At 35.0% G+C, this 27,215-nt stretch overlaps 1 protein-coding gene and 1 long non-coding RNA gene across 6 annotated transcripts in view; one reads left to right on the forward strand and one right to left on the reverse strand.

Annotated features, from left to right (window-relative positions):
- Positions 1 to 27,215, forward strand: part of STAG1 (stromal antigen 1) — a 425,662-nt gene that overhangs the window by 285,764 nt on the left and 112,683 nt on the right. For all 5 annotated transcript variants that reach the window (XM_037844464.1, XM_037844439.1, XM_037844447.1 and 2 more), the window contains 5 exons: positions 726 to 877; positions 2,543 to 2,616; positions 13,992 to 14,115; positions 25,165 to 25,263; positions 25,868 to 25,947. In XM_037844464.1, coding sequence (XP_037700392.1) covers positions 726 to 877; positions 2,543 to 2,616; positions 13,992 to 14,115; positions 25,165 to 25,263; positions 25,868 to 25,947 — 529 coding nt within the window. The remainder of the gene's footprint in view (positions 1 to 725; positions 878 to 2,542; positions 2,617 to 13,991; positions 14,116 to 25,164; positions 25,264 to 25,867; positions 25,948 to 27,215) is intronic.
- LOC119540357 overlaps positions 7,212 to 27,215 on the reverse strand; it is a 30,408-nt gene continuing 10,404 nt past the window's right edge. The window contains exons 2-4 of the long non-coding RNA XR_005218076.1: positions 23,481 to 23,673; positions 19,299 to 19,447; positions 7,212 to 7,244 (exon numbers count right to left, since the gene is read on the reverse strand). This is a non-coding gene — a long non-coding RNA (uncharacterized LOC119540357). The remainder of the gene's footprint in view (positions 7,245 to 19,298; positions 19,448 to 23,480; positions 23,674 to 27,215) is intronic.

Raw genomic sequence — 27,215 nt, forward strand, 5'->3', positions numbered from 1 at the left:
TCAGTAATGAACAAATAGAAGTTGGGCAGCTTTGCCATTCCTGTTTCTAAGAGGATTTGAAAACAGAAGTTTGAAAGTATTTAACAGGACTTACAAACACAACACCTAAAAATGCTTAATACTTTTGATGAATATAGTTAATTGGAAGTTCACAGGTTACATTTTTAATGAATTTAATGAGTTTGGTAGAATTAATCTTTTTTTTTTTTTTAATGGGTAAAGGCTGTGCTGTTCACTGAGGTGAGGAACACAGGGAGAGGATCTTCTTTGAGGGTAAACATCATTAATTGATTGTAAACACATATGAGGAAAGGTATTGAGTAAGCAGTTGTATTTAGAGGTCTGTTGGTAAGAGGAGAGATCTAAGCTTGATGAATACGCCCTCACTATAGTGTGTATGTTTGGAGGTGGGAGAAGGGTTGTTGAAAATGCTCCTTAAATTCTTCTTGCTGTTAGTTAGGGTGAGGCTATTTTTAAGTAAGGAATGTCAGATGGCCAAGCTATTAGGATTACTGATGCAGAGAAGATTATGTTGCAGTCTGACAGGATATGTATGTTTTTATAAATTTGTTTGTCTTTTTAAAAAATAATTCAATTATGCTTGGATTCTAAAACTTGGAAAGAACTAGTCTACTTCCTTCATCCATTTGCTCTGTAAGTTTGTAAACTTATGAGTGAAGGTCTGATTCATAGAGGAATATTATAATTTTTCTTTTATTTCATAGCCATGAAGCTCATGACTGCTCTGGTGAATGTTGCCTTAAACCTCAGTATTCATCAGGATAATACACAGAGACAGTATGAAGCTGAGAGAAATAAAATGATTGGGAAGAGAGCCAATGAAAGGTTGGAGCTACTACTTCAGAAGCGCAAAGAGGTAGGTAACTTGCATGGTAGCTGAGATTCTTATGTTCTGTAAATGTGTAGTAAATATATCATTAGTTTTGTATTTGCTGTAGAAAAGTTTGTGTTCATATTTAAAATTATTATTTTTAAGTTAGATTATTTGATCTCCAAAGTTTTCTGTTAAACTGAAAAGTTCCAGTGATTGTCTGAGGCTGTTGATGGCAGAAAGAAATCAAAGAACAATCCTAATTTTGAAAGAAAGTGATCTGTCAGTTAGGTAATTTCAAAAGATTGTCAAGCCGTGGCCTCAGAAAATAGGATACATGCTAATTTAGAACTGGGGCCAGCAGCACTGCATATCTAAGAGAATGCTAAAGACTGCGTATAGCTTACGTATGAGGCATTACTGTGAATAAGATTGATCCCAGTTTTACGATGAAATTTTCATAGATGTGTTGAAAATGATTTTACAGTAGTGGGAAACATTTTTATTCATCCATTAGGAAATTAAATTTTAGATTTGCAGTATTAGTCAATCTTTTAACCCCCCAAATTAAAAAGCAATAATATCACATTGCTGCAAAAAATTATGGTCAATGAAAAACAGGTTTCTAATAGGCAACAAAATACAGCAGACTTGATGATTAAACTATTATCCATAACATAGATGAAATATTGTGGAAGTAACTAATGCATGTTTACTGTGCTTCATTGAGTACTGCTAACCAAAATGTATACCTCTATTTTAAACTAATTAATTCTTTATATAGTAAATATAATAAAAGTTACTTTTAAAACCTGCAGTAAGTTGCAGTGATTTGAATGATTTACTATAAAAGTTTTCCCAAACTTATTTCAGGAAAACCTGAAACAAGAAATGCAGTTAAAAAAAAAAAAATAGTCTGAAGGAATTTGTTGTTGTATTCATTCTTCATAGCAAAAGCAAATATTTCACTGAATATTACTACACAGCAAATTATAGACAGATTAGAATTATAAAAATCACTTTAAATGTAATTGTATGTCAGTGCTTTTGTTGTTTTTGAGCCATGAATAAACTCAAACTTTAACTCTGATCAGCACTGTTGCTTGAAATTTATATTTTTCTTGTGTTGTTGTTGCTGCTTTTCACTATTGGTAGCTAAGACCGCTGCCTTTTATTATGCCGGCTATCTTGGGAACTTGGCCTACTCAGTAACCTGGCTTAATCAGATACAGAGTAGTATTTGCATACTTCAGACTGAGTGAAAAGTTTCTTATACAAATGCCAAATACGATACTAAAGTATGATCCATTACCAAGGAAGGCAGATCCAAGCTGGGTTCCCAGTTTGGGGAAAGTAGGCACAGAATAGGAGCCTTTCCCCGAAGCAGATGGTATTTGGGATATAAGAGTCTGGCCACACTTAGCCATACCACTCTTCCTTGTTAATAGTGTGTGGTATGTGGGGATGACGGAGGAGGGGAAGACTGCAAAGCCAGTGTAGTAAGGCTGTAGAAATAATGCAGTATACTGAAGAATTTCAGACATCTGTTGCACAATAAGTGAGAAAAGGGATTGATAGCTAATGAAAATTTAAAAAAAATAAACGGGAACTGTTCATTCCAAACAAAATGGTCAATATTTTAATCTACACTTTTTTCTTTTTTCTTTCTTTCTTTGTTTCTTTTTTCATTTTCATTTTTTTTCATTTCAGCTACAAGAAAATCAGGATGAAATTGAAAATATGATGAACTCAATTTTTAAGGGTATATTTGTTCATAGATACCGGTAAGGGATTTATTTTTAAAATCATTTAGAAGGCTTTTAATTTAAATAATTTTTGCTTGTTTTCAGTTCTAGCTATTTTAAAGCTATAAAAATCTTACTAATTATTTTTGTTTTGTTTTGTTTTGTAAACAACTTTGGCTAGAAAAGCTAAGCAAATGTCACAATATGTCAATGAAGGAAACTGTACCACCACCACCACTACTACTGCCATACACTTCCAAATTCAGAACATATGCTATTAGAAGTAGCCTTTGTACTTGCGTTTGCATTGATGAAATAATAATTGATAAGATATAATTAACTTAATGTGGCCTTAATAAGATATTATCTCCATGTTTGGAAAAATTAACCTAATTTCTGTCCTGTAGTGGGTCATCTCTTTACATAGTCAAATTTACCAACAATGTTTTTAAATATCTCTATGAAGGTGGAAGAAAAGAGGACAGAAAGGGGCAGCTCTGCAGATAATGCCACAGTTCTACATCTTCACTCTTACTTACTTTAAACTGTACACGTGAAAGTAAAAGCTTTCATACATTTACTTATTGATCAACGTTTCAATTGTTTCTAGTTTTCATTATTACAAATAATAGTGCCATGAATGTTTGTGTACAAGTTTTTGCGTGACATATACTTTTGTTTCTCTTGGAGAAATACCTCAGAATATAATAGCAAGTTTATGTGTTTGGAATCTGTTGAACTTTTATTAAAGAAATTATAGAATTGTTTTCTTGTTTGTACAGTTTTACATTTCTGTCATCGGTGTATGAGTGTTACAGTTGCTCCACTGTCTTAATATTGTCAGCACTTTAATTTTAGCTGTTCTAGTAGATATGTAGTAATAGCTCATAATGGTTTTACTTTGACTTTCTTATTGTATAATTGAGCGTATATGTGTGGACGTAAAGATTCTGTATTTCATTCAAATAATCTATTTGTCTAACCATAGGCCAATACCATACACTCTTGAATATTGTAGCTTTATAGTAGTAGTATAAGTCCTTAGCTTTGTTTTTCATTTTTCAAGTTGTCATGTCTCTGACTGCTTTTGTTACAAGAGTAATGTTGGCATTGTAGAATGAGTTTCAGTCTTCTCTCTTTTTTAAATTTCCTGGAAGAGTTTGGTAGGATTGATACTATTTCTTCTTCAGATAAGCATTCTGTCAGGGTGAAAAATTTTTGTTGTGGGAATGTTTTTTAATTACAAACTAAATTTCTTTAATTGGAGCTATGGCTTTCCAGGTTATCTGTTTTTCTTAAGTGACCTTTGCTAGTTTATATATTAGAAGGTATTGTCATGTTCATCCAAGTTGTTGAATTTACCAGCATAAAAGTTGTTCGTAATATGCTTTTGGTAATTTCATCTCACTTATTCCCAATATTGGTAATTTGTATCCATTCTCATTCTCTACCCATCTACCCTCACCCTGCATCTTTGCCCAAATCCGTTAGAGGAATTACTAAACATGGGAGCTATAGCCTTTGAAATGTATTTCTTAAATAACAAGACTTGAAAGTTAAAATGACTCTTTGATCCATGGGATGCAGAATAGATGTTGTGTTAGCTGACACGAAAACAACATTCATCTCGTACATCTCTATCAGAGCTCTTGGGACCAGGTTGATTGTCAATGAGCAGTAGTATTTTGAAAGGAGTCTCTTTTTTTTCGAGCAGTAGGTCTCAAAAGTGGGCTTAAAATATTCAGTAAACCATGTTCTAAAGAGATGTGCTGTCATCCAAGTGTTGTTGTTCCACTGATAGAGCACAGGCAGAGTAGATTTAGCATCATTCTTAAGGGCCCTAGGATTTTTGGAATGGTAAATGAGCATTGGCTTCCACTTAATGTCACCGGCTGCATTTGCCCATAAAAAGTCAGCCTATCCTTTGAAACTTTGAAGCTAGGTATTGACTTCTCTCTAGGAATGAAAGTCTGAGATGGCATCTTCTTCCATTAGACGCCTGTTTGGTCTGTACTGAAAATTCGTTTTTTATTGCAGCCACTTTTCATCAATGATCTTAGCCAGATCTTCTGGATAACTTGCTGCAGCCTCTATATCAGCTCTTGGTGCTTTACCTTGCACTTTTATGTTATATAGATAGTTTCTTTCCTTAAACTTCATGAACCAACTTCTGCTGGCTTCAGACTTTTCTTCTGCAGCTTCCATACTTCTCTCAACCTTCACAGAATTGAAGAAAATTAGGGCATTGCCCCAGATTAGGCTTTGGCTAAAGAGAATGTTGTGACTAGTTTGATCTTCTATCCAGCCCACTTAAACTTTCTTCACATCAGCAATAAGGCTGTTTCACTTTGCTGTCATTCATGCACACACTGGCATAGCAGTTTTAATTTTTCTCAAGAACGTTTCCTTTGCATTCACAACTTGACTAACTTTTTGGTGCAAGAGGCCCAGGTTTCAGCCTGTCTCAGTTTTCAACATACCTTCCTCGCTAGGCTTAATCATTTCTAGCTTTTGGTTTAAAGTGAGAGATGTGCTTTCACTTAAACATTTGGGCCATTGTACAGTTATTAGTTGGCCTAATTTTAAGTTTGTTGTGTCTCAGGGAATAGGGAAGCCTGAGGATAGGGAGAGAGACAGGGCAACAGTCTGTCAGTGGAGCAGTCAGAGCACATACGTTTATGTTTGCTGTCTTACATGGGCGTGGTTTGTTTTGCTGCAAAACAATTAAAATAGTAACATCAGAGATCGCAGATCACCATAACAGAAATTAGAAAAATGAAAAAGTTTGAAATATTGCAAGAATTACCAAAATATGACAGAGGGACACAAAGTAAGCACATGTGGTTGGGAAAATGGCGCCAACAGACTTGTTCAATGCAGGGTTGCCACAAACCTTAAATTTGTAAAAAAGTGCAGTATCTGCTGAGCTCAGTAAAACAAGTTATGCCTGTACTTTACATTGGAAGTGGATCCTCTTGGGATCCACCATCACCACTCTCTAGTACAGAAACTTTTTAATCACCCCAAACAGAAGTCATCTGATCCTGGAGTTTTCTTTGTTGGGGAATTTTCCATTACTCATTCAGTGTCTTGTTATTTTACTGTTGAGATTTCTATTTCTTCTTGAGTCAGTTTAGGTAAAATGTGTGTTTCTGGGAAATTGTCGTTTTCCTTTAGATTATCTGATTTGTTGGTGTACTGTTGTATGTACATAATATTCTGTTATAATATTTTTTAGTTTTCAAGATCAGTAGTAATATCTCCAATTTAATTTGTGATTTTAGTTATTTGTGTCTTTTTTTATTTTCAGTCTAGCTAAAGCTTTTTCAATTTTTAATAATTGCAAAGAACCAGTTTTAATTTCACTGATTCTGTTGTTTACTATTCTGTTTCATTTATCTGAGCTCTAATCTTTATACTTTCTTTCATTTACTAACTTTAGGTTTCCTTTGCTCTTCTTTTCCAGTTTCTCAAGAGGTAAAATAGAATGAAATTTGATTAATGATATAATACAGATGAATTTTGAAAACATTATGATGAATGAGATATGCCAGACACAAAGGGATGGATTTGTGTGATTCCATGTATATGAAATACCTAGAAAAAACAAATTCATACAGACAGAAAGTAAATTAAAGGTTACTAAGGTCTGAGGGGAGGGGAGATAAGGAGTTATTGTTTCATGGTGCAGAGCTTCTGTTTGGGGTGATGAAAAAGTTTTGGTAATGGTCAGTGGTGTTGGTAGCACAACATTATGGATGCATGTAATACTATTAGATTGTACATTTCAAAATGGTTAAAATGTGTTTTATGTGTTAGCATAAGAAAAATTAAGAAAAATGATCACCATACAATGGGCATTGAAAAATATCACAATCTATATTATTGTTTAAGTTGAAATGTTATGGCATGTCCATAATGGAAATAGAAGGTTCTGCGTCGAAAGGGCTTTTTTTATTTTATTTTTTTTTATTTTTATTAAAGAAGTTGTGTGTTTACAGAACAATCATGCATAAAATACAGGATTCCCATGTACCACTCCACCATCACACTTGCACCAACACCACCATACTTGGTGTGGAAAATTTGTTACAATTGATGATAGCACTTTTTTGTAATTCTACTATTTTTTAAACAACAGTTGCGTTTGTTACAGTTGATGAAAGATTATTAAAGTAGTACGATTAATTATCGTCCATAGTTTACATACTTTTTTGCCATGCATGACTTTATTTTATTACTCATCTACCCATACATTGGATAAAGGGGGTGTCAGTCCCAAGGTTTTTACAATCACATGGTCACAAGATTATATAGTTATACAAGCATCAAAGATCAAGGCCACTGGACTGCAGTTCAACATTATTAGGTATTTCCTTCTAGCTACTCTAATACACCAAAAACTAAAAAGAAATGTATATAATCAGTCAGTAGTCATAAACATTTGTTAAATTCTAACTTCTCTGTTACACTTCCTCCCTCTCATTTGATCATTCTCTCAGTCTTCAGGGATATCTGGGCAATGACCATTCTAATTTCTTCGTGCTGAAAAGGGGTGTCATCATTATGGGGTAGAGGAGTGAAACTAGTTTATGTTCTTGGAGAGACTGGTACGTCTGAGTTTCAGGGCTTATCTGGCATAGTCACAATCTGGAGGCTTTAATTTTCTGAAAAAAAAAAAATAAACTTAATAAGTTAAAGTTTTATAGCATCTTAGAGCCCTGGGTTTTCTTTAGGGTTTTCAGGAATACTGTTGGTTGTGGCTTGGAATACTGTGGCAAATTGCAGTATCTGGCTTGAAGCTTGCACAAGAGTAACTTGCAGAATCATCTCTCAACTCTATTTGAAATCTCTTAGCCCCTGAAACTTTATTTTGTTTCATTTCTTTTCCCCCTTTTGGTCAAGAAGGCATTGTCAATCCCACGATGCTAGGGCCAGGCTCATCCCTGGGAGTCATGTCCCATATTGCCAGGGAGACTTACACTCTTTCCCATGAAGGGCAGTGGGGGTGGTGAGTTGTGAGTTTATTTGCAGAGTTTGGCTTAGAGAGAGAGGCCACATCTGAGCAAGAAAAGAGGTTCTCTGGGGGTGACTCTTGGGCATAATTATAAATAAGCTTAGCTTCACTGTTATAGAAATAAAACTCGTAAGGGTAAGCCTCAAGATCAGGGGCTTGACTTATTAAATTGGGAGTCCCTAATGCTTGAGAGAATATAGAGGTGGCCTTTTAAGTTGACACATTGAATCTCACCTCCCACCTCCACTTCAAACAAAAATTGACTCTTAAAATACACAATCATAGTTTTGACTGCTAGTTTACAGGAAATTTAAGAGAGAACATACTGTCTGACTATAATCCTCATATTATTTAAATACAGAATGTAGGAAGTTCTGTAGTCCAAATAACTCAGTTTCCTCTACAAATAAATGGCAATCATAAGAATAAGTAGATGTAAAAACACTGTTTAAAATATTGGAAATGAAAAATATATTCAAGGAAATATTTTTGGTCAACAGGATATACCATAGACTGTTGAAGAGACAATGAATTAGAATATAATACTGAGGAATTTACTCAAAATACAGTTTAAAGGGATAGAAAATATGGAAGGACATTCATGATACCTGGGAACAGTTTGTTTCAGAGGCTTCTTCAATCCTTTAAATAGGAATTTCAAAAGAAGAGCAAAGTAGTGGAGCAAACTAGCATTAGAGAACTGAAAATTTTACCAATTGATTTTTTTAAAAAAGTAGAATCTTCAGATTGAAAATACTTCAGTGTTGGGTTGATTAAGAAAAATATCTAGGCCATAACCTAGTGAAAGAGTAAAACATCAAATATCAAGATAAAGTCTTAAAAGCAACCAGAGAGGAAAGATCATAACTATTATTTCAGTAATAGTTAAAGAGTAAAAAAGTTATTAGGCCATAAGAATAAAATTAATGGAAGAACAGACAACAACTTAAGAGATTTCAACCATTTTGAGGTGAAATGTGGATATCTTTTATTTTTCAATTGAATCTTTCATCTTTTTATACTGTAATGAAACATTTAAGAATTATATTTTCAGAGCTATCTTTATGAAGGTATTATTTTGAGAAAACCGTCATTCTATTTTTTTAATCTTATTTTTAACATTTCTACTTTGAACTTGGACAAGTTGATAGTCAGAATGTGGATATTCATTTTAAAATATATTTCTTTGACTTTTAATGTATTCTTGATATTCAATATTTAATGCTTTTCTTGCCCACAGATTAGTGGTAAAATATTAAGGAGTAATGCTGGGTAGCAGGTGGTCATGTAACTTGCTTTCTACGAGACTGTTAGGGATACAATTTCATTCTCTTTATTTTTTCACTATTTTCTGTAATGAATTTGGGACAAAAATGAGATGAAAAATATTTCCAATTTTATAAACTTAATTAAATTTCTAATGTGTTTAAAATAACTGGTCATCCTGAAATAAGTAAATGAAAGATTTATGTTTTATTAGCAGGATAGTTTCAGCTCTTCAGGTGTGCACTTAAACTTTACTACCTCTTGGAAGCCTTCCTTGATGTCCCTCTCCTTCCTTTAGATTATATGCTTTGTGTCCTTGTAATGCCCTGATGAACATTTAGCTCTAAGATATTTACTTTTATTATTCATCTTGCAGTAAGTTATGGTCTCTTTTCTCAAGTTATTGCTCATATTCTATTGAAAGATACATTGTGACTTTTCTGTAACTCCTTAATCTATTTCCTATTAAAAAAAATTCTCTATAGTTGGTCTGTTTTATAAAAAAATTTTTTTTCAGCCAAATCTTAGTGATAGAAATGGTTGGGACATGAATTCATTGTGTGCTGCAGTTTAGAGAGTAGACCTGTTCTGGCATGTGTAATTATTTCTCACTCTTGAGCTTTCGTGAGATTCTTTGTGCATGAAGAATAATTGTGAATGTCAAAACATCTGTATTAACCTAGAGTTGTTCTCCAAAATATGTGTTGCAATCATTTTAATTTAGTCTACATTTTTACTGGAAAAGCATGTGTAAGGGTAGTAAACAAAACATTTAATTAAAATTCACTAGAGTTAAATTTCATTTTGTTGTAAGTAGAAAATAATTAAAATTCTGTCTGCCGCTAAAGAAATCCAAAGAGAAAACTTAAACTCAGATATTAAATTAAAGGATCATGTTCCCCCAAAAGACATACTAACTGTAAAGATTTATATATTAGGTAAGTTTTTCATAGAAACAAACATAATCATTTGTTTATACTGTTATTAATATGCACCAGAATTTTTCTTTCTTAGTTGTTTTTCTTTCGAGTTTCCAAGTAAAGGGTATCCTCACTTCCCTTTTAGTTGTTCATTTCAAGGCCTAAATACCAGAAAGCTATGAAAATTGGTTCATCTTATCTTTGTATCTTTCATTTTGTCTTATTTACTAACATTCCTATCCCCCTACTTTAATCTTTGCCATGGGATTCCCCCAAACACCTGAAGCTAGAATTCCTTTCAAAATGGGTTGAGGTCATTGCAAATAAAGTTAAAAGAATTTAATATGGAAACCAAGAATTGGAGTATTCTTATGTACGAGAAAAATATTTGCGTATCAAAAGATATATTGTGATCAAATCAGGGATTATTTAGAAACAATCTGTGTTTTTATTTTGTGCCCTATCTACTTAAAAAGGTTGTTAGTTCCTAGAGGGCAAGAAGGATATTTCCAGTAATAGGAGGATGTAACAGGAATCATGGAAGAGCTGAGACTTCACAGGAACTTGAAAGAATAATCAGTGCAGGTAATCAGCGTAGAAGGAGGGCATTGTAGGCCAGGGGATGATCACAGACATGTAGACACTGATTCCCTTGAGCTAGTTTGGACTAAAGAACCCATTCATGAACCAAATTAGAAGATGGGTTATGGCTAGATTGGTAAGGGTTTTAAATACTGGACAAAGGATGTAATAGCTATCTTTAGTCATTTAACAAACTACCCCAATACTTGGCAGTATAAAACAACAAACATTTATCATCTCGTAATTTCTGTGGGTTAGGAATTTGGGAGCAGTTTAGCTGGGTGGTTCTGGTTCAGGATCTAATAAGATTTACTATTAGGACATTAGTTGGGGCTGCATTCATTTGCAAGCTTGACTGGTGTTGGAGGATCTGCTTCCAAGGCGGCTTTTTACATGGCTGGTGACAGAAGGCCTCAGATACTCACCATGAGAAGCTCTCCATTGGGCAACTTTAATGTCCTCTAGACATGACAGCTGACTTCCCCAAATAGAGTGATTTAAGAGAAATAATAAAACATATCACAATATATTTTATCATGTAGCCTAAGGAATAGCAATTCATCATTTCCACCACATTATATGCATTAGAAGCAAGTTACTAAGTGTACCAATACTCCAGAGAAGGAAAATTAGTCTCCACCAAAAGGAAAAAAATTTGTGGACATATTTTAAAACGACCATGAGGTGTTTTATTTTTACTGTCTAGTTTTTGATTATGCAACATAATCACATGTAAGTAATGTTTAATCTTACAGTTCGGATCAACAGGCAAAGCAGATTGGAGCTCCAGAACCCAGATAAGAGACTTGCTCTAGGAACATTTTATAGCATCAGAATAGCCTATTTGGCCATAAACGGTCAGGTTGTAAACTGAGAAAAGGATATTTAAGTTTTTTAACTTCAGGTGGGAAGGAGCAGACTGGCATCCAAAGTAGACAGACTGGGATTCCAAGAAGGCAGACTGTATCAAGATAGTGACAGTGCTTACAGAGAAGAGCTGTCTTCCAAAACTAAAATCCTGAGATTTGGGTGTTTTGTGTTGTTTTTGTTGTTTGTTTTGGTTTGATTTTGGTGGGTGTAGGTGTTGTGTTTTGCTTTTGCTGTTATTCTTTTTTATTTGGACAGCCTAGTAGAAAATGGGCATAATATATGAACCTGCAATTCAAAGTGATAGAAATTTCTGTTAAAGAGTAAGACAATACCAAGTTTCAGGCAAGGGTGTAAAGCACTGATCTAGAGAGAAGTTTGTCAGTATCTAGTAAAGTAGAAGCTCTGCATTCCCTTTCACCCAGTAATTTCACTCCTAGGTATAAAAACACAATGTCTTACAAACCGTTGTTGACCTCAAGCCCCCTATATCAGTACCCAAGACGTTGCAAGAAAAGATGCTCGTTTACTACTTGTAAAGCAGATTGATATTTTCTAGCATGTACATCTTTTAAAATATTTTTTGCCACTTGCTAAATTGATTTCATAACACACTAAAAGGTAGTGATGCCCTGTTTGAAAAACGCTGCCCTAGAGAAACTTATGTATGTGCCGAGGAGACATACAAGAATGTTCAAGGCATCATTGATAATAAAAGCAAAAACCTGGAAACAATCTAAATGACTCAATGAGGGAAGGTAGGACTAATTTGTAATATAGTCATAGAACGGAACACTAAGCAACAGTTAAAATTAATGTATTGAAGCTACATGAATCATATCGTTATACATAAATTAGGAAACTTGGTTTGTAAAAAAAATCAAGTTGGAGGATACAAACAGGATAATATTTATGTAAAGTTAAAATATGTTAAACAGTACATATGTAGTAAAATCATGAAGATATGGACAGGAATGATATTCACTGAATCAAGGATAATCATTTAATCTTGGGGAGGGAACTGTATCACTAGGAGTTATATAGGAAGTTTTAACTGTGATATTTTATTTCTTAACAATGGATACACAATATTCATTGTATGGTTTTCTATACCTTTTATATGTCTTAAATTTTTCATGTTAAGAAAAAAAGTAATGTCCTCAAGCCATTCGTTCATTATTATAAAGGTTTAGGAACATGCTTTCGTGGTTGTAGTGAAGCTACTTTTTATATTGTATTCTCTGTAAATATCTAGATTGATGAAACATATTTTAAAGATTATAATAGGCAACTTTTATCGAAGGTTTCCTGCAAGCCAGGCACAATTCTAAGTATCTTGCATTAAGTGGTTTAAATCTTATGGTAGCTTTGTGAGGTTTTCATTGTTATTTTCCCTGTTTTACAAATAAGAAACCTAAGAAAGAGGTACTAACTTGCCCAAGATTACACAACTACTATGTAGAAGAGCCAGAATTTGAATTCAGGATGTCTTGCTCCAGAGCCTGTAATATTAGCCACTATGATAGGATATGAAAAAAAGCACTAACAAAAAAAATGTAAGAAAACTAAAGATTTTATGGTTGGTGATATGTATGGCTTTGGAAAAGAAAGTTTCCTCTATTTTAATTTTTAGATAAAGGCAAGGGCTTAGAAGGAACTGTGATCTATCAGAGCTAGGAAAAAAAAAATATTAGAATGCCAATACCAATTTTGTCACAAGAGAGAAACTGAGAATAGTGCCTTAATTATCATTAAAATCCAGTTAAAATGACAGGTTATTGCTTTGTGTAAATGGGAGAATTATTTTTAACTTACTCATGTATGGTAAATCAGAAACCTTGAAGATCTACGAAAGAAAATTAGGATTCACCTTATCTTAATTTGTGTTTTTTTTCAAGTGAGTGCTAATAATCTGGGGAAAGATAAGGTGAAAGTATTACCATTGTATTTTTTCATGATTCAGAGATTTTAGAGTAGGAAAATTATCACAGGAATTAGCTTATAGTGAGGTGAAAAGCCATCTGTGCTCAACCAGAAACCTGACTTCTGGGGTTGGTTCTGCCACAACTTCACAATGTAGTCACCAAAATTGTCCCCTTTTTGAACAAAGGTGAATTATTATTCTTACCTATGCCTCAACCTAAAAATAAATTAGAAAGACCCATGACTTGAATGAAATGATAAAAGTCTCTTTTTAAAGTCAAGGATATATTTGTCATTAAATTGCTTCAAAGTTTTTAATTTTATAAACTATTGCACATTTTCAAATGATAATAGGCTTCCACATGATTTTGTCTCATAGATATACAACAAATTGTTGTCTTGGTCATAAGAATTATTTTCTTTTAATTCATTAGATGTGTGCTAGCTTAAAAATTCACAGTTCCTCAGAGAAACATGTACATTATTCTACACTTGAATGTTGATACCCTGGTTTTCTTCTCAGAAGATTTGGTATGTTTATTTTTTCCGTAATAGTTTGGGGCTCTCAGAAAGCTCTAAATGTAGTTTCCTAGCCCAATAAAAATAGAGCAGATAGGCCAAAATAAGGTAATTTCTGGAAGCATTATTTTCAGTTAGGTGTTGATAGTTTATGTCTGCAGAAGCTGTATAAAAAAACAGAAGATATGCAAGTTGGAGGCCCTTGAGAGTGCAGTATTAGAAATAATTCTAATATATGTTGCCTGTCGAAAGTGAGTATGAAGTACATTCCAGCTTTGGATATTAATCAGAGTTGTATCTTTTTTTTTTTCCTCCTCTAGTGATGCTATTGCTGAGATTAGAGCTATTTGTATTGAAGAAATTGGTGTCTGGATGAAAATGTATAGTGATGCCTTTCTAAATGACAGTTACTTAAAGTACGTTGGCTGGACTCTTCATGACAGGGTAAGTTACTCTGTGCCAGGCTTTCATGGAAGTGTGCTTGTCTCAGTACTGAAATGCTAGGAGTCAAGATGGCAGTAGTTGATTTTTCAAGTTTTATTAACATGAAATTTTAAGAAGATACAACTGAATAACTCTTCATTTGATAGCCATGATAAAACTTGAGACATTGGCCCATGTGTGAAGACCCTATTACTTAGCTATAGTGCTGTCTTGAACCAATATTGACAACCTGGTACCTCTAGAGTTTTTAGAGAATATAGTAGCCCAAGAAGTTAATCACAGTCTGTTTTTAGTTTGGAAGCAAAAGAGATTCATTGTTTCTCTTAATATATAAAATTTAAAGAAGCTTTCTTGTTTTGAACGCTCTAGATTCTTATCACACAAGAGTGTTTTGTTACAGTTGGATCAATTTGTTGGACTCTAGTATGTTTGATCTAAAAATCTGTTTCTATCTCTACTCCCTAAAAAACGCTCTGTCTTTAAAAGAAATCTGGTGTTATTTAGTCCTGAATAAGTAATCCTCAAAATAACCAATGGTAGGAGTGATTAATTTTGGAGTTTTTAAACTGAATGACCTGACATTGAATAACTTTAACTACCAGATGTTCATAAATATAGAAATCTTACCATTTTTTTTAAATTGTTATATTTCATCATATAAATTACTAAAAGTAGCCTAGCTATTAGAAGACTTTTTTTTTAATGTAATTATATTCCTAGACTTTAAGGCAAATTTAGTAGTAATCTAAGACTTATTTTCTGTATCTTCTCACTATTAGCCTTTAGACCATTTACTTTTTTAAAACATTTTTATTGTGAAATATAACATATATACAGAAAAGCGATAAATTTCACAGTACAGTTTAACAGGTTGTTAGAGAGCAAATTTCAAAGTATAATATAGGTTACAGTTTCGCAATTTCAGGTATTTTGTTCTGGCTGTTCTAATACACTAGAAATTAAAAAGAAATATCTATATAATGATTTAATAGTCATAATCATTTGTTAAATCCTAACTTTTCTGTTACAACTCCTCCCTCTCATTTGATCATTTTCTCAGTCTTCAGGGATGTTTGGACAATGACCATTCTAACTTCTTCATGTTGGAAAGGGGTGTCAACATTACGGGGTAGGGGAATGCCAATTCCGAGAGACACTATATGCTATTTACTTTTGAGACAGGATTATGCTAAATATTATCAAAATTATTTTGAAAACCACAAAATTACATATACTGCAATGAAAGGTTCCAAGGCAATTTTACAGGCTTTTTGTGCTCAGAGCATCGGAAGTTCAGAGCATAGAGAGATCATCACAGGTTGGTTGCTGATCTCCGTGGTTATCAGTTTTAAATTAATAACAGGTCCCACCACCCACAGCTCATTTGAAGGAAGATCTACTTAGTGAATAGTGATTTTTTTTCTGAATATTTGTCTTCCCTAACAATTCAAATCCTTCCCTCTATAGTGATAAATCCTAAGCTAGATTCTGTGTTTTCTTTGTCTAATCCTCATGTGGAATTGGGACCTTTGCATCTAAGCCTCATCTCAGGTTTATTCACTTAATTTTTACTGCATTGTGAGAGAATGTAGAGTTTATGCCCTCATGCATGTGAACACACACCCCTAAATCCAACAAAGTAAACTTTTTTGTAGTAATGATTTTAAAGTACATTTTTATTTCCCATAAGTATTCCGGTTTTTTCTCCCATCCCTCTAATAAAGTGTTCTACTGAATTTGAGTAAGTTACCAGTTTTAATAGAATTTCACCTGTGACCACAAGTTCTGGGGAAAACACCAATCTGATGTGGCTTACCAAAAAGAAATAACCATCGATTTTAAAAAAATCACTCATCTTTGTAAGTAGAAATCTTCTGTCCAGATAAAGGAATACTTTGTTTTTTATTAAATCATATGTAGAGTACTGTGATCAGAGAGATAATTTTATAAACTTCTCCAGTCTTCCTTTGCTTTATTATTTATCACTTTTAAACTTTTTTTTTTTTTGTCATTCCCACTCTAATCTCCTTGCACCTGTTCTCCCCTGAAGATTACAGTCATTTGCTATTTCCTCCTCTCAGTCGTCTGATAAAACTGCTCTCTTTATAGGTTATAGCTTCTATCCTCAGACTCATCCTGTGCCTCTCACAAATGAGCTTGTAAAACTTCAGATTTCTAGGTTAAAATTCAAAGTTTTAACCCAGTCTTATCTTCTTAAATAAGATATAAACTTTTTAGAAATACTGTCAATTTGTGTAAGCTTTATAGCATAAATGTTCGACAATAGAAAGACAAGCTGAATCTAATAAACAGTTTGTCTTTCAATTGACCAAAACTTACTTCTAAATTCTCTGCCTGCTGGTTTTAGTTCTGTCCTTGAGAATAGGTCTAAATTTAATCCAGTAATAATAGTCTCCTTGTTCTGGGCTAAATAGCTTAACTCTCTTTTTTGGATTTACCATCATGACACCCGATTGCCTTTCTTTTGCATTATTGTTTGTTAGTGCTGTACCATACTGTTTTTGCTCTTAGCTTGAGTGCACAATTATTCTTCCACTTTCTTGCATATGATATCATAATCTCCTTAGTGCTTGAGTAGGAACTATTTGCAATTAGTCCACCCCAATCCATCTTATTTGTGTTGACTCATCCCATATTCTATTTCTAAGTTCACCAAAAACCTTTTCAGCTCTGTATATAACTCTTTTTCTCTCAAGACTCCATCCACATGCAAACACATCCACTCCATGACAGTGCACCTGGATTTAGTTCATTTTAGTTCTTTGACAATATTCCTCTGTAAATATTAATAGTACACACATGCATTTTAAGAACAGTCAGCATTTTCTCCTGGAAGCATGCATTGTTGTCCCTTAAAAGTATAGCTCATTAGGAAATCATACTTACCATTATGCTACATAATACTTTTTATAAAGTAATAAAGTGCTCTTGTACAACTGTTGATAGTCTCTAATAAATATGCACAGCCCGATTCCTCCAACAGTTCAGGCTGTTTGATCTTTTACGTTTCTTTTCTGTTTTTTCTATTTTAATATGTGTAGTATTTATCAAAAAAATATTTTTTGAACACTTACTCTGCACTAGGCACTGTGTTAAATAGCATATCAATTTGAATAAGTTCATGTGTATTTGGGAAACAATAAAGCATTTAAGTACTATAATAGAAATAGCCTCAGAGAATCGTAGAGCCCTAAGGAGGCAACTGGAGTTACCATCTCACTGTAAGTTCTTTTACAGTTTTCTAAAGTACTTCCATGTGTACTACCTTATTTAATTGTTAGAAAGGTCCTGTAATGTAGGAAGGGCACTTCATTGGTAAAGAAGCAAGTCTTGGGTAGAAGCACTGCACTCTTAACTGGAGAATTGCTCTTGGAAGACAGAAGCTACCTGGTGCAGAAATGCTTCAGCGATCATGACTCTTCAGAGGTTAGGTGAAGATAAAACTTGATTAATGTCCTGAGTCTAGTAACAATTTGCTGTGCAAACTTGGATGAAGTAACTTCATCTCTCTTACCTTTAGTTTCAATCTATAGTTGGAGAGAAATAAGGGAACTACTTACCTGCTATCTTAGATCTCATTCCTTAGAAACAGAACTTAAGACAGGGATTCTTTTGCAAGTGATTTATTGAGAAAGTATTCTCAGGAGAAACTTGTAATGAGAGAAGCAGGATATGGCAAGGAAAGAAGAAAGGCAAAAATGTGTCTTCAGGAGAGGTTTAGCCTCAGCCTCTCATGGAAGCTCTGGAAATTGGTTTGCAGTATAGAAATTGTCCAGCCAAAGGCAAGTTGGTTTGGGCATTGGTACTCTTGCAACACTCAGTCATTGACTACAGGACACTGCTGTGTGAGGAGGGGCATGATCTCTGAACCATTTCTGCACCAGGTGGCTTCTGTCTTCCAATAGCAATTCTCCAGTTAAGAGGTGCAGTGTCCCATAATGGGATTCTGGATTGGGCACCAATTGCATCAACTATATTCCACCCCTTACTTGACTCAGATATACTTGCTTCTTATGTTAAATTCATGCCATTAGATTACAGCGTCTCCAGAATTCTGATTGGTTATAAATTCTGGTGAATCTTATAACAGCATAGCCAATGACATGAACTACATCTTCTGCTGGTACAGGTTGTCTTTCAAAGTTTAACTGATACTCATCATCTCCTTCCTCTCACCCATTGTAAACCCTCCTCCCACTTAACTAGCATTTCTGCTGTTCTTAGGTGGCTTGCTGTGGGATAAGACATACCTTCATCCCTGAGGGTTCTATATTTGTGATTACCATGCATTCTACCTATTAGAGATGCAGCACATATCATATCATGGCCATTGATTTAGGATATATACAGTATGCTGAGGGACAGTCCCTCATCTTTCAAGTTGTCATGCTAAGCTGGCATCTTCAACAGGTCATTCCAGCACTCACTCAAACCAGCAATTTCTGGATGCTGCATATGAGGTAGGACTGATGGATCCTATAGTCATGTGCCTCAGTGCCCCACTGTCTTTGTTATAAAGTGGCTGAGTCTCTTGTTTTGATGTGATGTTATGGAATCCCATGTTGGTAGATCACTCACTCTGTGAACCTTCAAATGGTGGCATTGACTGAGACATTTTGGACAGAGAAGGCAAACACTCACCCAAAATACATATCTGTCCTACATAGGACAAATTGTTGCCCTTTCCAGGGTGGATGTGGTCCATTGCACTTGATTTGCCTCAATGGGCTCCTTAAAGATTGGAACCATAGTGAGGATCATTGTTCTTTGTTACTGGCAAGTTGTACATTTAACAGCAGCAGTGCTTATGTCAGCAAGCAATCAACGTAGGCATAAGCTCGGGTAACCTTTTGTTCCACACAAAGTGGATGACCAAGTGTATTGCCTGAAGCTCTGCTGTCTGGAAAGATTTCCCCTCACTACTGGCTTTCACAGCCACCCCAGAGTAAGGCTGTAATGCACCATTAGTCTCATTTTTCCCCTGTACCAATATGCTAAACCAACTCATCTTTGAAAAGATGTTTTTTTCACTTCCTCCATTTATTTGTGTAGCTTACTTATGCCACAGGAACCTGCTTGGGCTGTTCTAGAATGTACCACTTCCATTTACAATGGATTGCTATTGGGTTCACCCAACCTTATGATTGATGGTCTTACAGTACCTCACTTGTGAAGGTTATCTCTGATAGCATTATCACTTGATTTCTGTGGTTAGATGCTCTGTGTCCAGGAGAGCCCAGTAGCAGTCCATCAGTGCTTTTTGATTGGTGTATAGTTTTCTTCTGCAAATTACATTGCCATCTTCAAAAATCTAGAGGTATAAATTGTAAATCTTTAGTTAAGGCTTACCACAGACTCCACCCTCCATCTTTATCAACCACAGACATCATGGGACAAATATCCAGCAGGTGCTTGCACTGCTGCTTGCACTACATCCTGAATCTGCTGCAGCACTCATTCTTGCTCAGGACCCCACTCAAAGCTTCCAGAATGTATCACTTGATAATTGGGTCAGAGGAGTATTCTTAAGTTCTGTATGTGCTGTCTCCAAAACCCAAAGAGGCCTACCAAACATTGTTCTTAGTATAGCAACTTCAACGGTCCTACCAAGCATTGTTCTTAGTATAGCAACTTTCAGTGTTCAGATTATTATTCCTTGTTTTGGAGATGGTGTCCTGGAATGCTCCAGAACATTATACCCCTAAAACCTTCAGTAAATGGTCCCTAAAACTCTGTAGGATTTCCTCTGGAACATATGTGCTTTTTACCAGGGCTCTCAGATTACTTGATACTTCCTATTCATCAGATCTGATTTTGTCAACTTAGTTGACCAGTGTAATGTTCTTTGGAATGTCCAGATGATCCACCCTCAGTGGTGGTTTTGAAATACATCCACAGATTCTTTGATAATACTCCATTCGAGAGTTGGAACTTAATTCCCCTCCCCTTAAATGTAGCTGGACTTATCGACTTGCTTTTAAGGAATAGGATAATGCAAAAGTGGCAGCATGTGATTGATTTCAGAGAGTAAGTCTAAAAAGGTATTATGACTTCCTCATTGCCCTTTTGGTTTGCTAGATGCTATGTTGTGGGGACACTCAAGCAATCCTAGGGAGAAGTCCTTGTGACAAAGAATTAAGGTTGCCTGCCAGTAGTCACGTGAATGTATCATTGTTATGTCATCTTGGAATCTTGGAAGTGGATCATCTAGCATCAAACTTTCAGATGACTGTAGCCCTAGCTGACATGTTGAAGGTACATTTATTAGAGCCGCAAGCCAGAATGACCCAGCTGTGAATTAATGTTTATTATTTTAAACTGCTAAGTTTGGGGGTAATTTGTTGTGCAGCAATGGATAACTAATGCAAATTTTCTTTAGACTGTATTGTGACAGAAAATAGGAGATTAGGCACAGTTCTGGGTCAAAACTATGAATACATACTTTCATCCATCTGGATGTGAATGAAAACTGTTTTTGATCCCTCTTTGTGATGGAAGGTATTGACCAGACCCAAAGCCATGTTGTACATACCGCAGGCAGTGTTAATCTCTTCTAGTAAAGAAACCACATTTGATTGCAATTGGTGCTACTGTCTGGTTAGGTTTGCTCTAGTCTGTTGTCTTCTCCCATTATCCAGTTTTTGCAGAGGTCAGATAAGGAATTAAATGGCAAAATGATGCCCTATATCCTCTAAGTCTTTAAGGGCGGCACTAATTGTTGTCATCCACCCTGAATGTGAAATTTTTGAATAACTTTTAATTTTAGATTTAATTTACAGAGAAGTTGCAAGATAGTAGAGTTCTGAAATGTTACACAGCTTTCCCTAATGTTAACATATTACATTACCATATACACTTGTTAAAACTAAGAAGCCAGTATTATTATGTTACCGTTAACTGAACTATTAGCTTTTTTTGGATTTCACTAGTTTTTCCACTTAATGTGGAAAAACATTAAGGCCTATGATCTATTTTGTGTTAATTTTTGTGTAATGTGTGAGGTATGTGTAGACGTTCAGTTTTTCCAACACCATTTGTTGAAAAGACTCTCCTTTCACCATTGAATTGACTTTGTGCCTTTGTCAAAATTCAGTTGACTGTATTTCTGTAAATCTGTTTCTGGGCTCCCTGTTACGTTCCATTAATCTATATGTCTTATCTTTTTGCCAGTACCACACTGTCTTTATTATTGTAGCTTTGTAGTTTCAGGTAATGACTTATTTCTTTTTTTTAAGAATTTTTTGACTTCCTAGTGCCTTTGTTTTTCTATATAAATTTCAGAATCATCTTGATATCCACAAAAAAAAAAAAGCTTGCTAGAATTTTTATTGGAATAGCATTGTGTCTTTAGATTAAATTGAATAGGACTGGTACCTTAACAATATTGTCACATCTTTCCAGGATATGCAATTGGTTTTGATTCATTACCTTGACTACAGACAGAGAAGGTAGTGGTTTTAGGGGCTTTCATTTGCCTTTCCTGCTATGATAGCTTTTACTCCACAGGCCAAGGAACCATTATGCAGGTCTGCCAATCACCATCTATGCCCATTCCAGTTATACATTTGGGGATGCATACATGACCAGTAGGTGGGTTGCTGGACCCATAGTAAGATAGACATTGTTCAGAATTCTAAAAGAAAAGTCATGATATACCTTGTATCATTGAATATTAGTTTAAATTCTGTGCCCAACAACCCTTCAAAGATCTATTTCTTACTCCAACATATAATTATCTATGTAGATGGCTATAGATCCTCTTGCGGAAGGTTTGCTAATGTATTGCAAGGTCCTTCCTCAAAAGAACTTGTCTTTTTTAATTTTCGGGACATGGGTTTGAGAACTAGGTTGGGTTTGGTAATCAGACAAGGAGTTGTGACTTTACGTTGGGATTGCTCCCCTCATCCCTTTGCTCATCCATTCTTGATTTTTTTTCATTACATATATATTATGCAAAATTTTTGTTGGCTTCCCATTACCTTGCTTCCAGGAAGACCATGTGTCCCCATGGGCTGCCCATCCATCCTTGCTACCTGTTACAGTTATTATATCACCCTTGTCTCTAATGGTTAGGTGATGCCACCTTGTCTCTCTTAGTCCAAGATCTTATCCTCTCCATTGCTACTGGGAGCCAAATTCTGTTAGAGCCTCTTCTAGTGTCAGCCCCAGCCTATGGTACATAGTCACTATAGAGTATCTCAGCAGTGCCTGTGTATTTCTTATCACCAGTGTAGTCCTTATTGCCTTGGTACAAAGAGAGGACTCTCCTGAGGAGCATAGATAGCTGGTGGGGTCTTCTGAACTTATGCAATAGATCCTTTCTAGAATGCTCAATTTCCTGTCTTTAAATTTCTTCCTTCACCATCTCCCACAACAATTCTGGCATCTGTATTTCATTTAGTATGGGCCATTGCCTTTTCCAAGAACCATCCAGCAATGTATTAGAACACCTCCAAGAGGCCCTTAACATGGCTTTAAATCCTCAGTCCAGGGAGAGTGCCATATATTAAAAAAAAACTCTCCTTTATCCAGTTTTATGTTTCTAATCGTCAGTCCAGTACTGTTAGCAACCACTAATATCCTCGCATATTCTCTTTGTTCTTGCTGGCTTATATTAGCCTGTTCCTGTAGCACTTTGGGCATATAATTGGTCTCCTCCCTTATCAGGGCCATGCTGAAATTTGGTCTTAGACTTGTGACCAAGAGGGGAGGTAGCTACAGATCTTGAAAAGGGCTACTGTCATTGTCCTTAAGGCACTTCCCTCATTTGAGGCTTCTTTGTAGATTTCCAGCGAACGGGTGAGGGAAAAAGGGAGTATGTTGTTTTTTAACAAGGGGCACGAGCCATATTTGTAAGCCCAGAAGTTCAGAAGAAACTAGTTCAAGGTTTTCAGCTGCATCCATCCAGATATCTTTATCCTAAGGCTTAGAGTTGCCCTTCTTTCCTATCAAGGACCTGATTTTGGCATAGACTTTCCTAAAGTACAGATTATCTGAAATTCTGTCACTCTTACAATTGAGTCTTGGGCCTGGCCTTCAATATGACCAACTTTCTATCAGCAGGAGATAAGGGTCTTTTTAAATATTGCCAAAGAGGTACTCTGCATCTTATACTTTGCTTTAAACTGGAAATTCATTAGCCTGAGCCAGCGTTTTCTCTTCAGCATCTCAGTGGCACTTAGCAAAAGCCACCCAGTTTCATGTTCCTTATAGTTACTATGAACCCTGCTCTCTTGAATGCCAGGAACATCCTACCAGATAGTGCATCTCATTTCACCCTATAGGTGAAAATCCTAGCAAATGCACTGATATCCTATGCCAGGTGCTATCAATACTTCACCTACCACCAGTGATTGGGTCCTTCCTTAAAGCAGTCCCTCCTGCAAGTGATCTTAGCTCCAGAATCCCATCTTTGAAGCCTGCTTCCTGAGGTCATTCTTGGTACCACTGACATAGGTCACATTCTCTATAAGCCAAGCTTGAGCCAGAGGTTTTTCTTGGCTAGTAACTTATTAAGGTTGAACTCCCAGGAGAAGCCTGTTAAAAAAAAAGGTGAGAAAAATCAGATTAAGCAAGGAAGATGCTAAACAAAAATGTAGCTTCAGGAGAAGTCTAGACTCTGCTTAATCCCGCAAGGAACTTTGGATCATGAATTGCACCTCAAGGGTTGTTCTGCTGAGAGGCAAGGAGGTTGGATTGTTTTACCTTTGTAACATTCCTGGTTGGTTATGGACCTCAGCCTGAGGGGAGAAGGGGCAGGGGGAGGGGGCTAGGCAAAATGGAGCAGAATCCCTAGGGATCTCTTCCTAGATGGCTCTTGTCAACCGAGGTCAATTCTCCTGAGAATGGTACAGATGTGAGCTGTTAGCAGCCAACTCTGGCAGAGGCTGGCGGATTAGCCCGGTGAAGTGGATCTTGCTGGGGCATCAGCAGGCTCTGCTACAGGTACTTGCTATGTACAAACAAACATCATATCTAGTGGTATGCTAGAGCAAGCTAGAATCAGCTTTCAAGAGAACTTGTATGCATATCTTTTCATAAATCTGAGTTCAGTGACATCTCATTGGTAGCTTGAAATTGGAGGGTATATTTATGCCACAGAATTCTACAAATGCAACAGTTTATGGCCCCACTCTCCGAGAGCTGGTTGTTAAAACATTTACCAGCATCCCCTTCCAGTTAGTCCTTACAACCTTAGGAAGTTAATGTCATTTCAGAAATGAAAAAACTGAGTTTCAGAGTGATTGATCTACTTACCATCTCTTGTGTAACTAATGAGCTATTGAAGTGAAAGCGAAATCTAGTTTTGTCTGTCTTCAGAACTTGGACATCTATTATTATAGTGCATTGCTTCTTTTTGAGCATAGAAACTTCAGTCTTCTTTGAATCCTTTGAGAGAGTTGGGTGGATTTCTAGGTGATCCTGAATGCTCTTTGATCACTAACATCCTCTACTCCAAGTTAATAACTTATTAAAGATACTCCACTAGTTAAGTAGGAACTCCAGGATTCTTTTCGCTTTCTTGTCCTGCCTCTCTTTTAAACATTCGCCATTTCTCTGTTTTCTAATCTACTTTCTGGAATATAAAAGGTATTCAATAAACTTTTGTTGAATGAATAAATGATGACCCTTTAATGTGAAAGTTGTTTTTTCCACAGGATTTTTCAGCCCTTGTATAAAGCACAAATGCTCATACCCTTCTCTAATTAAAATCATAGTTCTAAAATTCTCTCTACCTGCCATAGGATAGGATGGGAAATACTCCATGTTGTATCAGCTGTTAGTTATCACATGGTTGAAAAAATTATAGCTGTCAAGTAATGAAGTTTTCAGGACATTTTTAAATAAATAAAAGCTCAACACATACTGTACAATTGTTCAGTCCCATCCTGTGTTTAATTACAGTATGACATTAAGTCATATAGTTACATTGAAAATTATTTTAGTCTTTATAGATTTGAAAATATTTTCAACCTTTGTGTCACGGAATTGACTGTTTCTGCTGTATTTTTATTTGTGTTTCTGAAGCAAGGGGAAGTCAGGCTGAAGTGTTTGAAAGCTCTACAGAGTTTGTATACTAATAGAGAATTATTCCCCAAATTGGAGCTATTCACTAACCGATTCAAGGTAAGCATCAAGAATGCTGAGCTTATTTTGTTTTTCACTTCGAAATGCTGCCATTTCTCTGTTTTCTGATCTACTTTCTGGAATATAAAAGGTATTCAATAAAAACATTTGTTGAATGAATAAATGATGACCCTTTAATGTGAAAGTTGTTTTTTCACAACTTTCTAGTTGTAGCTAGTTTTGCAAATGATTTTACTATAACAAGTATTTAGTTCAAAGTCTTACCATTCTTTAAGTAAACCTATATAAAATAGCTGAATAAATCTATGCCTTAAAAGGTATTACCAGCATGAGTTTTTATTTATTGCCTTTAAGAGCAGACCCTCCTGCTTAAAATCAGATTTTCTTCATATATAACTTTTCATAAATTCATTAATTTTGCAAGTAAAGATCCCATGTTAGGGAATCCTAGTTGATGAGAAAGATTTTATATTATGAGTGTTTATACTAACCGGGGATGAGTAATACTATAATATGGTTTCAAGAGTAAGGATTTACCTTTAATCTTTTGTTAGTCTTGCATACAGTCCCTAAGCACATTACCTTAGGTCTGCCCAGACTTTATTTTCTGCTCATAACTGGCTGGTTTATAACTTTTTTTTAGGATCGTATTGTGTCAATGACACTTGATAAGGAATATGATGTTGCTGTGGAAGCTATTCGATTGGTTACTCTGATACTTCAGTAAGTATAGTATTTGTTAATGTTTTAGTTTAATCTGTTAATATTTTAATGCCTTTTGTCCAGCATTTTTGATATATATTTTTTTAAACGCTTTAGGTTCTGTAGTAGTTCTATTTCTTCATTTTAAAGTGAAATTTGAAATAAACGGTTTTCTCTTCTCTTACTATTTTGACTACTGTTTATCTCTTCCATATAAAAGTTATTTTATGTAGTCTAGAGGAAATATCAGTAAAGTAATATACCTTTCTATAAAAAAAAAAACCAAACTTAGAAAGATGGCTTCAAAAGAAAGTTTGGCTTCTTTGGGATACTGTAGAAGTTGGAGAAAGGAAATAAAGCATTTAAATTATGTTATTAGTATGGTGGGAAATTTAAAAATAGTAATGTTAAAAGATCTATAGGGCTTTGACAAAAAATTAGGAAGAATGAGTCTTCCTCTCCCTACTACATAGTGCCGATTCTATCTTGAATCAAGTATGTAATAAGAAAGGCTGCTTTTTACTTTTCTACTGTTGTAATGATCTTTTTATCTATTTGTGCTCTCACACCATATCTTTATTGTAATAGCTTTATAATACATAATATATGTTATATGTTATAATACGGCTTCCTCTCTTATTGAGTGATTTTCTCCTCTTTGCCCTTTTTCTTTTTTAAATCCACTTAGCTATTTGTGGATTTTTTCTTCCATATGAATTTTTTAATATAGACTTGTCAAGCTCCTAAACCTTCAGAATTTTACATATTAGAACTGTGCTGAATTTTATGATAAATGTAAGAGAGACTAAGTTCTTTACAGTGTTATATAATATATGCATGAAAATGGTGGGGGTTTTATTCATATCTTTAGGTCTTTATAAAGGTTTAGATTTTCTTTATAAAAGTCTTGTGCATAATTTATCAGAGTAATTCTTAAATGCTTAATTGTTTTGTTGTTATATGATTACTATTTAGTGTTACATTTTGTGTTTGGTTATTGCTGAGGCAGAAAAACATTTAATTGTTATGTTGGTCTTGAATATATTCTGCAGACTTTACAGATCTCTTAATCATTTGGATGGTTTGTTAATTCTAATAGGTTTATTGCATAGATTATTTTATCATCCGCAAACACTTTCAGCTTTGTCTCTTTCTTCCCTAACCTTAAAACATTTGTCTCATTCTCTTGTGTAATTGCATTACCCAGAACCTTCACACTATAACAGTATCAGTGATAGCAAATATCTTTTTTCTTTTTCCAGGAAGGCATCTAAAGTTCTTTGTGTGAT

The sequence above is a fragment of the Choloepus didactylus genome, chromosome 1, assembly GCF_015220235.1.
Source record: "Choloepus didactylus isolate mChoDid1 chromosome 1, mChoDid1.pri, whole genome shotgun sequence".
Lineage (NCBI taxonomy): Eukaryota > Metazoa > Chordata > Mammalia > Pilosa > Megalonychidae > Choloepus > Choloepus didactylus.